General features: G+C 31.3%; 1 protein-coding gene across 4 annotated transcripts in view; it reads left to right on the top strand.

Moving 5' to 3' along the window:
• The window catches only part of LOC122637149 (probable JmjC domain-containing histone demethylation protein 2C), a 269,736-nt gene that overhangs the window by 51,631 nt on the left and 203,578 nt on the right, over positions 1–14,527 (top strand). For 3 of the 4 annotated variants that reach the window (XM_043829099.1, XM_043829097.1, XM_043829100.1), the window contains exons 2-5: positions 5,864–6,139; positions 6,416–6,529; positions 13,799–13,993; positions 14,139–14,223. In XM_043829099.1, coding sequence (XP_043685034.1) covers positions 5,864–6,139; positions 6,416–6,529; positions 13,799–13,993; positions 14,139–14,223 — 670 coding nt within the window. The remainder of the gene's footprint in view (positions 1–5,863; positions 6,140–6,415; positions 6,530–13,798; positions 13,994–14,138; positions 14,224–14,527) is intronic. The other variant, XM_043829098.1, reaches the window with a different exon arrangement.

Raw genomic sequence — 14,527 nt, 5'->3', positions numbered from 1 at the left:
TATGTATGTATGTATATATATATATATATATATATATATATATATATAATCGTATGAAATTATATATAATTATACGAAAATATATATTTGAAAGGAAATTCTCTTGATGTAAGACCATAAAGAATAAATTTTACTATTACGGATGTATATCTACGTGTGTGTGATTCTACATACGGATGTGTGTATGTGTATTTAATCTCGTAGTAAAGTATTAATTAAAAATTTTTGTAATGTTGACTTTTAAATTAAAACAGTATTATTATTTTCGATTTTATACGGATATAGGAAATGATTACAAATTAAAAAAGATTATAATAATATTCTTACAATCGCACAAATCTTTGTAATTAATTCGCCGATCGATTAAAATGTCGACAATTTTTTTTCATTAAAACAAAATTATTATTTTTGAACGTATAAAAACAGTTTGAAAATATAAACAGAAAATGTAATAAGTGTTATTATAATTATACAAATCTTTTTAATTAATGTAGCCATTGATCACAATGTGTCCGTATGTCTCTCTATATGTGTATGTGTGTTCGTTGATCATTTAATTAAAATGAAATAATTAATTCCGAATATTTATTAAACAAAAGCGTAACTAACTTGTTTTTTTTATAATTCAACAAATCTTTTTTAATGAATATGCTCGTTTATTGATATGTCTATGTTCGAATGAAAATCATTACTTTCGAATGTTTCGAATATTTAATCAGCTTTCTTATTTATTCGTAATTAAATAAATTCTTTAAATTAGGGATTAGAAGAATTAGAAATGATACGAAATTATTATTAACAAACACATAAATACGATAGTATAATTATTTCCTCGTAATCAAAGAAATCTTATTAATTAAATAGTCCATTAGATATCGATCGTATCTATCATTAAATAGGAAAAATAATTTTTCTTTTCAATTTTCATCCGAGTGCAGTTTTTCTTTTTTTTTTTTTTTTTTAATTTTATCTCTCTCTCTCTCTCTCTCTCTCTTGCTTCTTTTTCTCTAGAAAAAAAAATAATTCCTTGAGATTTGGCGAAGTCGAACTTGAAAAAATAAAAAAAAAAAATAAAAATAAAAAAAAGAAATAAGGAAATAATAAAAAAAAAAGAAAGAAAACAGATTTTAATAATCGCATCGCTTTAGTCTCAGATATATACCATATAGATATATACCACCTATATAACGCAACCCGAGAGTGGGTTATTTATAGATAGGTGCCGGCCAAGCGATCGATAATGAAGCGCGCTTGAAATTAAACTTTCTTGCTATCGGCGATGCGAGCTGGCAAAAAAATTCTATTCTAGCTACGTCATTCTGGGATAGTTAGACGAAAAAGAGAAGGGTGGGAAAGGGAGAGGAAGAGAAGGAGAAGAAGAAAGGTTAGTATATTGATGTTGGCGAGTAGTAGGTAGATAGCAGGGGGTGGGAAGAGGGAGAGAAAAGCGAGATGTTCGATATCTCGTCGATATTATACATCGATCTATCTATGTATTAAAAGTGTATCGAGTTGTAAAAAAAAAAAAAAAAAGAAGAAAGGAAACAAAAATTATAATAATAAAAATAAAAATAAAAATAAAATTACAAAAAAATGACGACGATGATAATAATGGTAACGATGATGATGATGATGATGATAATAATTTAAGAGTTGTTTAATAGAAAAGATCGATATAGGTTATTTAGAAACTTTTTCAAACGTCACGTTCAACAAATGCATAGGTAAAGTAAGTTTGCATTCTAAAGAACGTTTGTATAAAAAAGAAATAAATATATATATATCTCTCTCTCTCTCTCTCTCTCTCTCTCCCCCTCTTTTTGTTTCTCGTTTTCTCTTTTTCTTTATTTCGTGTTCTCATTCATATCTAACACTATCGAACGAAAAGATGGCTGTGAAAGATACGTAGGTATCGTAAGGGAAGAAGGTTCTATCTCTCTTTTTTTCTTTCTTTTTCTTTCTCTTGTTTAAATATTTTCTAAGAAAATTTTGAGAGAGAGAAAGAAGGAGAGAGAGAGAGAGAGCGAGAGCGAGAGCGAGAGAGAGAGAGAGAGAGAGAGAGAGAGAGAGAGAGATAATATGAATTTGTATTTATTTTATTTTTTATTCGATATATACATACCGTGTATGCGTTTTAGACGAATAGATACTTATTCATAGAAAAATATATGACGAATAAAAAATGGAGAGAGAGAGAGAGAGAGAGAGAGAGAGAGAGAGAGAGAGAGAGAGAGAGAGAGAGAGAATTTATTACCATTCAACCGGAGGCTAGTGACATCAAAGAAAAGTGAAGTAATGAAAAAGTATGATTAATATTATAGTCATGTATGTACCATCTATATGAAAGGATGATATATATAGTGAATGAAAAGAAAAAAAAAAAAAAAGTTAATGAAATATAAGTAATGTAGATCAATGAGAATAAGATTGGATTATTAAATGAGATGAAATGACGTAATTAAATTAAACAAAACATTCATTTTAAATATACGATAAAATAGTATAATTAAATTAAAAAGCATTAATTATATACGTACATACATATATACAAAATAATATAATCTATTCTATATTACCATTATATATATATATATATAATATAATTTTTATAATGTAAATATTTTGCGTGTACAAATAATGACAAATAATTTATTCATAAAAGAACTTGTTTGTAAGAAGAAAAATGAAAGAAATTTATGAGTTTTATCTAAGTGAAATTTGATTTCTCTTTCTCTTTCGTTATATTTTTAATAAAATGCCGTAGTGTTTTTATTCCATGCTATTGTGAAATAGGAAAGCTCTCATTCTCTCTCTCTCTCTCTCTCTCTCTCTCTCTATTTATCTATATATCTATCTTTTTATCTATCTATCTATCTATTCATCTATCTATCTCTCTTAGTATAAACAAGCGTACGAACGCGTAGAGACGCGGAAATTTTAGAGTTGAGCAAGCGTGACGACGTCGATCTTACTTACGTAACTTGACATTTATTTATTTTTATATTATTCTTTTCTGCTTTTTCTTTTCCACCCGATAAAATAAATGACGATGGAAAAAGAAGAAAAAAAGAAGAAAAAAAAAAAAAGAAAAAACGAAACAAGAAAGATAACCAATCGTCAACCATCGAACGGATTTGTCGATCTCCGTTTATTACAGTCGTCTAAAGATTACAAAGGTGTGTAGAGAAGACCTTACCTCTGTTATCCGACATTTTTTTTTCCTCTCTATTACCCTCCCCCTCGCCTTACCCTCGTCTCATTCATTCAAACTCCTTTCGAACGATCAATCGATCGGATCGACGAGAAAAACGATGATGATTACGTAATCCTGGAAAGAACGAAATAAAGGAAGGATCGAGTTGTAAAAAAGAAATGAAAGAAAATGAACAAAAAAAATTGAGAAATAGAAAAGAAAAAGAAAAAGAAAAAGATTAAGAAGAAGAAGAAGAAGAAGAAGAAACAAGCGTGGAAGACAATTTCTAAATAATCTCTCGTGCGAAACCGGAGGGATAATCGCGCGCCACGAGTTTCGAACGTGTAGCGCTGCAACTTTTAGCGCGTTCAGAGAGAGAGAGAGAGAGAGAGAGACAGACAGACAGAAAAAGAGAGAGAAAGAGAGAGAGAGAGAGAGAGAGCTTTAGTTTTGAGTGGGGGTTTTAGAAAGAGTGGTAGATATAGAGAGACGATACTCTTTACTTACTCTTACTGTCGCGTTTCGTCTCAGGAAGGAGAAGGATTGCGGTAGGTCGGTTAATCAAAATGGCCGCGCGTTTTTCGTTGCCATAGCAACAACAGATCGGGCGGGTACTCCCGATAACACTAGGAGGCGGAGCATTCGACTACGTCGGCCATTACGCTTTTAGACGCTGAGAGCTAGCACCATCTATCGGTGATCTTTATAAACTCCCACCCCGTGAGTTTTACCACTCCTAACTCTCAATCAACGTTTTATTCGAGCGTACACGCTCGTACCGTACGGACATGCCTGGGTTACTCCGTTGTTTCTGGTTCGTTCTTTATTTATTGCTTTTTTATTCTTCCTGAGTGAACCATTTAAAAGGGATATTATGTAAATCTATCTAAGATGTAAAAAGTGGGAAAAAGATTGAATAAAATTATAATCGTATTAATTATGCAGTATTAATGATAATATTGTAATGTTGCAAATTAATGTTTCTTATTCGTTGTTTTTTTCAGACTTGTGTTTTTAAAGGGATATTATTTAGAGAAAAAAGTATAACGATATCGATTGTACTATAAATGATAACCTAAAAAGTGATATCATGATGTTATGATTAACATTGTAGTAATTGGTATTATTATAATCATGTAATGTTATCAAAATCATGTAAGATTGTAAATTAATAATTGTATTATAATATTGGTGATATATTAATATTGTAATAAATCTTTCAATAACACTTATCATATAATCAATGATTATTGTTATTATTATTATTATTATCATCATCATCATCATCGTCATCGTCATATATATTCATAATTTATAAAGTTATAAATAATATAATCGGACATAATTTTTCTTTCTTATATATACCTTATATATATATATATATATATATATCGTATTGCATTATCATTGTTATGTTAATAAATAATAAAATTTATTATTTCCTCCGAGTGAATTATGTTTGTATATCTTTATTTATTTTCTATCGAACGAAGATAGACGTCGGTTGTCATACGAAGTACAGTTCTATTTATTTGTCGATTAACGAAAAGGGAGGTTTTGTTAATGTTACAAAAAGCGAAATGTACCTAGTACGTTACGTACGTTATGTTTATATGTTAAAGTGATCAATCAACGTTTTACCCATCGAGAGAAATTATTTACATTACGCTCGCGTCCAACCTTGGCAAATGTTGATTTATCAATTAATTGTCGCATACCAGTTATATGCTACACCAAACGAACTGGATAATATTGCCGGTTAGGAAGAGCTGCGGGTGGACATTTTTTTTTTTCTTTTTTTTTTTTTAAGAGACGAGTAAGGGTAGTTTTGGGAAAAAAGATTTAATATTTTCGATTCGAAACGTGTCGTACATCCAACGATGAATTTCATCGATCGACGCTTTTTATTATCGTACCGTCAAATAGATAAAAATGATTCTCGTAAAAACGAGTGCGATCTTTGGAATGAAAAAGAAAGAAGAAAAAAAAAAAAAAAAAGAAGAAGAAGAGAGAAAAAGGGAAAGAGAAAATGTCTCGACAATTTTATTCGGATAAATAAACGTTTAATCGTTAGACTCGTGTTAACGAGCAGATAGATAGATAGATAGACGTTAAAAGCAATTATTTTCATCGGCGAAGGTTGATAATGTTTTTAGTAAGGAAGAAATAGAGTATGAAGGGGAAATTATTGGACAAGATTGTGGTAAAGATTAAATAAGACAGTTCTATCGGCTCGTTCGTCTTATTAAGCGTCGAATCGTATCTTAGCTGATAGAATCTTTATGATAAATCGAGCATAATTATTCATATTTTTCCACCTTTCGCTCATTAAAACTCTTTCTTATTCGAAGTTATGGATAATGAATAATAATTGCTTGATTTCTTACGATCGATTTTCGAGTCTCGACGTTTATTATAATAATTATATGATATAATAATTGATATGCGTTAATGACTGTTCAGATATATATTATATATTATATTGTACGTTATAAATATAATATAAACATAATATCATTTATTATGCATTTATAATATTGTATATTATAAATATAATATAAATATATTTCTAATAATTTATTTCTATATAATTTAACAAGTTTATTTAATAATAATAATAATAATAATAATAATAATAATAATAAATTCGTTTTTATCTTAAATTTATAGATCCTTGTGGAGTACGACGACGTTGAGTGGCAAAGGCGAGAGTGGTTATCCCCGCATAGGGATGCCGTGTTCTCCTTTTTTCTCGTTGAAAAAGGGCTCTATTGGGGTGAACGTGCAGATCCCAGACACGCGAGTCTCGTACCTATCGATCATCACAATAACGCTAACAATAATCATCATCATAATCATCATCATCATCATCATCATCATCGTATCAACGGGAAACCGCTCAGAGGTTCAACCGCTACTGCCAACACAGTTGCTTGGCCCGCTCTTGTGAGTAAATTAAGATAATTTTTTTCTTTTTTTTATTTCTACTCGAACAATAGAAACGAAATTTTTTTTTTTTTTTTTTTACCAAAAGAATTTTCCTTTTTCTTTTTTTTTTTTTTTTTTTTTTGTAATTGCAATAGCGAAGGTATGTCTGGCCGGATATATCGTTATCATTCGTTTTGTTTTATCTTTTTCTTTTTCTCAATCGTTGTTTTCTTTTTTTTTTTTCCCTGTAATTTTTGATTTTTCGTTTTATGGTTTTATCGTTTCATCTTTCAGACTTTTTATCCTCTCGTGGCACGCGCCGAACTTCCGGAAGACGCAATGCCGATAGAATTCATGCAAGATCGAAGATTGGACTTCGTCGATTACGCCAAATTGAAACCGTTCACCGTGAGTGTTTCTGCATTTTTTTTTTATCTCGTTTTTAATAAATCGGAGCTATAGAAAGTAGACATGGTTTTTAGTTCGTTCGACTGTAATTATAAAAAAAAAAAAAAAAAAAAAAAATTAATTGTCGTTTAATATTCAAGGTTTTAAGTATATTATAAATTATACTTATTACCTATGATAGATATAATTACCATACATACCTAAATGATATAATACAAATTATACGTACCAGTATTAAAAAAAAAAATATATATATATATGCAATATATTAAAAAACAAAATAGAAAACAAAACAAAACAAAACACGTATTAAATTATACAAAATTAATCGAACGATTTACTCGAGACCAACAATTTTTTCCAAGTTTTTCAAACACACACACACACACGTACAAAATATATATACATACATACATACATACATATGTATATAAATTGGACATAGTCATTTGATTTTCCTCGATGGAATAATTTTCGTGTATTACTACTCGACGAAGAAAGGGATAGAGAAGCAAGAACGATTAAGAGGCACGCGAGAGAAGGTGTTTCATAGTCGACTGCTGTTGCTACTGCTGCTTCTGCTACTACAGTTACTACTACTACTACTACTACTACTACTACTATACTACTACTACTACTACTATTACTGTCGTTGCTGCTGATGCTGATGCTGATGCCGGTGCTGTGACCGACCACTTCCGCTTTACGGCTGGAAACTTACTTCGTTAGAAGGGTTGAAACTTAGTTAGGAACAAGTTTTGGAGCCATTGGCCCATCCGACACCCCTTGGGCTACGGACGCGAGCCCGGACACACACACACACACACACACGTTTATACGTACACATATAGAACCAGGACGCAACCTAGAATAATCTTTGAAGAGCACAGTTATCTCAAACTTCGAAACTGGACTTGGTATTTGCTCTTTAAGACGTTCCCTCTCGTTTCCTTGAACATTGAACCCTTTTTAGGGGTAATTTTCATCGTAATTTTATCGAACGAGACGCATCCTTTTTCTTTTCTTTTCATTTTTGGTTTTATCTTTTTTGTTTCTTCTTTATTCTTTTTTTTTTTTTTTTATTTTGTTCGTTCGATGGCGTAGTGGTTTGGATTTTTGTTTTTTGTTTTTTTTTTTTTGGTTTCTTTACGATCGTTTAACCGCAACGATTACGATTGAACAGGTTCGTGTTTCTTTTTCTTTTTCTTTTTTTTTTTTTTTTACGATTGTTTAATTGCAACGATTACAGCTAAACGGGTTCGTGTTCGTTCTTTTATTTTTTTACGATTGTTTAATCGTAACGATTACAATCAAGCAGGCACACGTTTCTTCTTTTCTTTCTTCGTTTTCTTTCTTCTTTGTTTACGATTATTTTATTGCAAAATGATTACAATTAAACAAGCTCGCGTATGGTTTCTTTTTTTTTTTTTTATCTTTTTCCAAACCTCTGCGATACATTAACGTCGAGTTTCTCTGGGTTTAGAAAAAAAGATCTTCTTCAAATTGGATAGGATTTTACGTCGGATTATTTTTTTTTTCTATTCAATATTCAATTAGATCAGTGGAAATATCGATGAGATTGGTTAACTTAATGAATATATTTTCCAACAGTGAAGTAGTGGACCTCGTCATATTTGATTCTCATCATACTTGAAAGAGAGTGAAAGAGTGAGAGAGAAAGAGATAGTGAACAAGTGTTTGAGTGAGTGTGTAAGAAACAGAGAGAAAGAGACACACACACACACACACACACACACACAGAGCACGGTCGTAATTGTTTCCAAGTAATTAAACTGTCGGAAGTTTAGCCGTTAAAACTTTGACCGGCTTCGGTTAGGAGCGCGAATCGTTTATACGAAGTTTCCACGATCAGGTGCGAGATGCGCCTGAGCAATTCTAGCAGCCACCTGTCTTTCTAACCTAATCGACCTTCGAAGTTATTAACACTGTGATATTCGCCGGAATTCATTATTGGTGGTCCAGTAATTTGGATGGGTAGGTTTAGGGAAAGGGAACACGAGGAACTTCATTTCCTAATTCTAACCATTTATAATCTTACATAATTTTGAACTCGTACATTTGTACGTGTACGAATGGATGGTACGGTATACATCTGTGTAGATAATTTCGAATTAGTTTTCATTTTGTCGGATTTGATCGGATTAACGTTTAATCTCGTATTCGAAGATTTTTTTGTTTAGTAGTATCTTTAGGAGTACTAGATTAGATTATATTGATTACGTGGTATATTACCGTATATTGACGTCACAGTGACTTATTAAGTTATGATATTTAATTTAAACAAAAAAGCAAAATTATTATACTCACATTAATTTACATTGACATTGATTTATTTATAATTACGATATTTCATAAATTACACGATCTTAATATTCCATTCAAATTACTATTACCATTATAATACCTTTTATTGTTGTTTCATTCATTATTTCCTAGTAATAATAATAATAATAATAACAATAATAATAATACTATATACGAAAATATAAAAACGATCTTCCAAAAAAAGATCATATAATTATACGATTAGACGAAAGGCTAACGGAAAAAGAACGCACGAAAGAAATTGAATACAAATTAAACAAAATTAAAACGGATACAACCATGAATAAAAATTGAAAACATTGCAGTAAAAAAAAAAAAAAAAAAAAGAGAGAGAGAGAGAGAGAGAGAGAGAAAGAAAAACAAAAACAAGGAAAAAAAAGGGAATAAAAGAAAAGAAAAGAAAAAAGAAGGATCAAATTATGTAAATCAAAGTAACTCGCTGTGAAATCTCACTTTCCACGTTGATATCTCTCTCTCTCTCTCTCTCTCCCCCTTGAGCCAAACAAGCAAGCAAGCAAGCAAGCAAGCAAGCAAGCAAGCAAGGTCCAAAGTTCTCTCTCGTTGAGAGATATCTTGTCTGCCGCTGGGCAGCAGCAGGTCGTCGGTACCGTCCGAAGTAGTAGCAATAGCATCAGTAGTAGTAGTAGCAGCAGCAGCAGTAATAGTAGTAGTAGTAATAGTAATAGTAGTAGTAGTAGTAGTAGTCTTCCAGCAGAGAAAGAGAGAAGGTTAGATAGATATATATACACCGAACGTCGATGGCATAAAGCCGCACACCCCATCCCTCCTCTTTCGTACCATACTTCACCACCACCCTACTTCGCTCTACCTCACCTTACCTCACCCTACAACACCCCACCCTATCCTCGTGTTGTGTTCTCGCTTTGCCAAGGACCGTTAGCTGCCTGAACGGGAATATGTTGGCGCCTCGACTTGGCCGTTCTCCAACCTTCCTTCTTCCTCTTTACCCTCTTCATCCTCATCCTCATCCTCATCCTCATCCTCATCCTCATCCTCATACTCATACTCATACTCATACTTATGCTTATATTCCATACTTCATCTCTCTTTCTCTTTTACACGGTATGCGTGAACGTGTATACTTTCTCTCTCTCTCTCTTTCTCTCTCTCTCTTTCTCTCTTTCTCTATCTCTATCTCTTTCTGTCTTGCTCTTTCTATCTTTTTCTATCTCACGACATACGAGTCATCGGAAAACAACTACGAGAGCAGCAACCAGCAGCATTAACAGCACGTCGAGCTACTACTAGAACTACTACTAACAAACCAGGAATACTGGCAACGAAAATAAAAGCAAATAGTATCTCGTTCCCTCTCTCTCTCTCTCTCTCTCTCTCTTTCTTTCATACATACACATACGTATATGTATACATATATATAAATATATATATATATGTATATATGTATATATGCAATATCTTCATCGGTGTTAGTATCACTACGGAATGTGCGACTGAGGGCTAAAACCAAGGAGAGAAAGAACCCGTTACATTTATAGTTCAGGGTCAGCAGACTCTCTCGACGCTCTCGATTTCAACGAATTTCGGTAGGAAAAACGGAAAGGGAAGCTTTTCCTCCCCCCTCTTCTCGCTTCCTATCTCGAGTTCGAGTTTTCCACGAATAAAAAAAAAAAAAGAGAGAGAGAGAGAGAGAGAAGAGAAAGAAAGAAAGAAAAACGAATGGAAGAAAAAATTCGTACTTCTCTTTCTCCTTTATTTATTTTTTCGTTTTCAATCTCGACTATTTCTTCTTTTTTTTTTTCTTCTTTTTTCTTCCGAGAATATTTCGTTCTTTTTTCTTTTATTTATTTATTTTTTTTCTTTTTTTCTCTTCTATCCGACGTAAGGTCAATTAATTTTGCGATATTGCGATTAATTCGGCCTATTCGTTTTGTTCGAATTAAAGATTGACATTGGTCGTGCTTTTTGTCTTATCTTTGTATCTCGTTTTTTCTTTCTTTCTTTCTTTCTTTCCTTTTTCTTCAAAATTCATAACAGAGCTATGACAAGTATAATTTATAATATAAAAAATATAATGACGCATGCAAACGTTCGTATCACAAAACACACACACACACACACACACACACACACATATATATATATATAAATTGCAATAATTATAAATATCGTATTACGATATTAATATTATATTACATTTATTATATACGCCTACGTATTTCGATCTTCCTGTATTATGCCGGGAAATTTGAATCGTCCGAAAGAACGTTTCCAAGGAAAAATGCAAAAAGAAAAGAAAAAGAAAAGAAAAGAAACAAAAAAGTTTTGTGTTTTCTTCTTTCTTCAAGCTTACATTCATTTCTTTTTTCTTTTTCTTTTCTTTCCTCTCTTTCTTACTTTTCTTTTTTCATCCCCCTTTTTTTTTTTTTACACCCTCCTTCGTCTTTCTTTTACATTGCGTCACGGACATTGCACAATCGAGGTTCGTGCGAATGACGATGGCTTCGTAATGGCAGCGATATAACGGCAATTATAACGCTATTATCGAAGCGTCGGTTAGAGCACTTAACTGCATGTCACGAGAAGACTCGCGACAATTTTCTAAATTCACAACGCGTTTATGTCTTCTCTTCTCTTATAATGTATCTATCTCTAGACGTATATAAGTACGTACGTACGTACGTACGTACGTACGTATGTATGTATTATCACGTATTACATAACGTATATATCTATTGTGTTGTTTACTTGTCTCTATAATGCTATATAATTTGAAGATCGTACGCACAGTCATACGATACATGCATAAATGCGTATGTATATGTACATTTTTATTTATACAATTTTCTTTCGTTATTATTTAATAAATGTTAATCATATTTATTTGGCTTTTTATTATAATATAATTTTACTCGCGCTAGTTGGACGAGTTTCACTTTGTATAATCGCTTTCTTTCTTTCTTTCTTTCTTTCTTTTTTTTTTTTTTTTTTTTTTTTTTTAAATCAAAATAAATTGTATTATAGAGAGGGTTAACTCGTTACTACTTTGATTTATCTTTATCTCTTTTATCTATTTATTTATGCTTGTTGTATTATCTTGCAAATAAAAAATCGCGTTGGTATATTTAACTCCAACGTCGAGAACTTGGAAAATTTGCAAAGTTATAAAATTGTATCATACAGAGATACGGGTTGTTTTTCAAATTCCCTTTGAAAAATTTTGAAAGAAGTTAATCATGAAACTCGTTAACGGTATTCGAAAGTCCTTGTCGAACTCACTCAGAAACTCGTGTTCGATGAAAGTTTCAAGCAAAATTGCGAGAGCGAGCTAAAGATAGATAGATAGGTAGATAGATAGATAGATAGATAGATAGATAAAGAGAGAGAAAGAGAGAGAAAGAGAGAACGATCGATAGTAAACTGCTTATCAGTTAACCCAACCCTCGACGAAAATTACTGATACAAAGTTCTTCCAAAATACCAAAGTAAACTTTTTATCTACTACATCGAAAGATAAAACGATTCACTATTGTCTACTATTACTCTTTCAATTTCTATTATAAGAAAAAAAATGGCGTAGAAAGAGACAAATGTGTATATATATATATATTAATATATGCAGATGACATTTAAGGATGTAAAAAAGAGAAAAAGAGAAAGAAAGAAAGAAAAGAGAAACTGTTACTATAGGCTCTAATAAAAAGATCGATTCGTAATGTTCGAGAACTCGATTTCTGGAACGTTAAATTATTCGACGACTTTGTAATACTCGACTCGATTCGATTCGAACGAAGTCGCCGAAGAGTACAGCGTCTGACTAAGGTCGTCATTTGCATGGAATTTTCACGAGTGGGTGGAGGGACCTGAGGCGATATATCTGAACGACAAAAAGCAAAGCAAAGAGAAAGAGAGAGAGAAAGATATATATATATATATATACATATATACATATATGTAAAAAGAAAAAGAAAAGTATGAAGATAAAGATAAAGAAATAAAAAATAATAATAATGCGTGAATAAAGTTCGATAAATTTGAAATAAAATCTCATTAACAAAAAACGGTTCTATTATCAAAAATTACTTGTTACGTAGGTACATAATATTACACGTAGTTATGTGTTTATGTATGCGTATGCAAGATCGAGAATATAAAAATTTCATAAATATGTAATTACCATGTACTTTTTACGAAGAGAAAATTATGCATATATACGTGCATGTATATATGTATGTATGGGTGTAATATATATATATATATATACAGAGTATAGTTCGTAAGAACGACCTTCGATAGTAATAACGCGGTTAATATCTCCTTCGTGACTTAAGTCTTATATATCAACATTTTTCTTAGGATATTTTTTGTTCTTTCTCTCTCTCTCTCTCTCTCTCTCTCCCTCTCTCTCTCTGTTTTTTTCTTTTTTTTTTACAATTTACAATTAGTTTATATCAACGTTCGTTCTTTCGTTCGTTCGTTTTTTTTCTTTTTTATCGCTCAAGGACGACTCTGTGATAAACACACGAATATGTGGAATGAATTATAATCCTAAAGACTTTTAATACATAATAATGCCATTTCACTTTTTTCCTTTATTTTTTATTATTTATTTATTTATTTATTTTGTATTTATTTAATTTTCTTCAAATCAAAATAGACAACCCTTGCCGACGATAGATATATATATAATCCGTCCTTGCGCAAACTCGATCGTATATAACTTTTTTGATTACTTATCTAGATACTTAAAAAATACAAAGGTAGATAAATAAAAAAGAAAAAAAAAAAAAGAGAGAGCACGCGCTCGTACGAAACAGATTATATCTGAAAAAAATTGATACTACATCATTTTTCATTATCTATCTATTAAAAAAAAAAAGAAAGAAAAAAATATATTTATTCTACAGTGATATATAAAAATATTCTTCGATAATGTTTATGCAGCAGGAATGGGAGTTAACTAAGGGTAGCTTGCCCTGGGTCGGTGCGGTTCGAAGATGGGCAGAGATGCAGGATGGTCAGAGAATCCTGTTGACGACACCAAGCGTCCTTGTTGGTTTCCGTGTCGAAGTTTATCGTGCAGAAGGTACGACACAATGGTACACGGCTGTTATAGTTGGATACAACGAATCTACCAAGGTAAACAATAATATCGATATCTTATCGACGATTTTTAATTATTTAATTTTCATTACAAATTTATTACTCAACGATTTATATTTAATACTGTTCCTTTTTTTTCTCATTTGCCTTTCTGAGATCGATACTTTGTTTTATTTATTAGGATTTGACCGTAACCGACGACACAGTTCTTGAAGATCACAATGAAGATCCAAGTTTGGTACAGATGCGTTTAATCGGTGACGGAGGTAAAAATTATTTAATAATAAAAAAAATTTTTTTTCTTTTTCTTTTTTCTCTTCCAAGATCCTTTATGGATATAACGAATTTGAGATTTATAATTGTTTATAATCGTTTCTACGCCAACTCGAACTAGTTAATTTTCGATTATTTTTGATACATTCGAGTTTAGTTAGTCTATGTGTGTATAATTTATATATATATATATATATATATATATATATATATATATATAATATTTATACAGATATGACGAGTTTAAATGAGATCGATGTAAAGAAGCGCGTTTAAAATAGATCGTCAGCTAATACA

Source organism: Vespula pensylvanica, chromosome 24, assembly GCF_014466175.1.
Source record: "Vespula pensylvanica isolate Volc-1 chromosome 24, ASM1446617v1, whole genome shotgun sequence".
Lineage (NCBI taxonomy): Eukaryota > Metazoa > Arthropoda > Insecta > Hymenoptera > Vespidae > Vespula > Vespula pensylvanica.
This window is presented reverse-complemented; position numbering and strand designations above follow the sequence as displayed.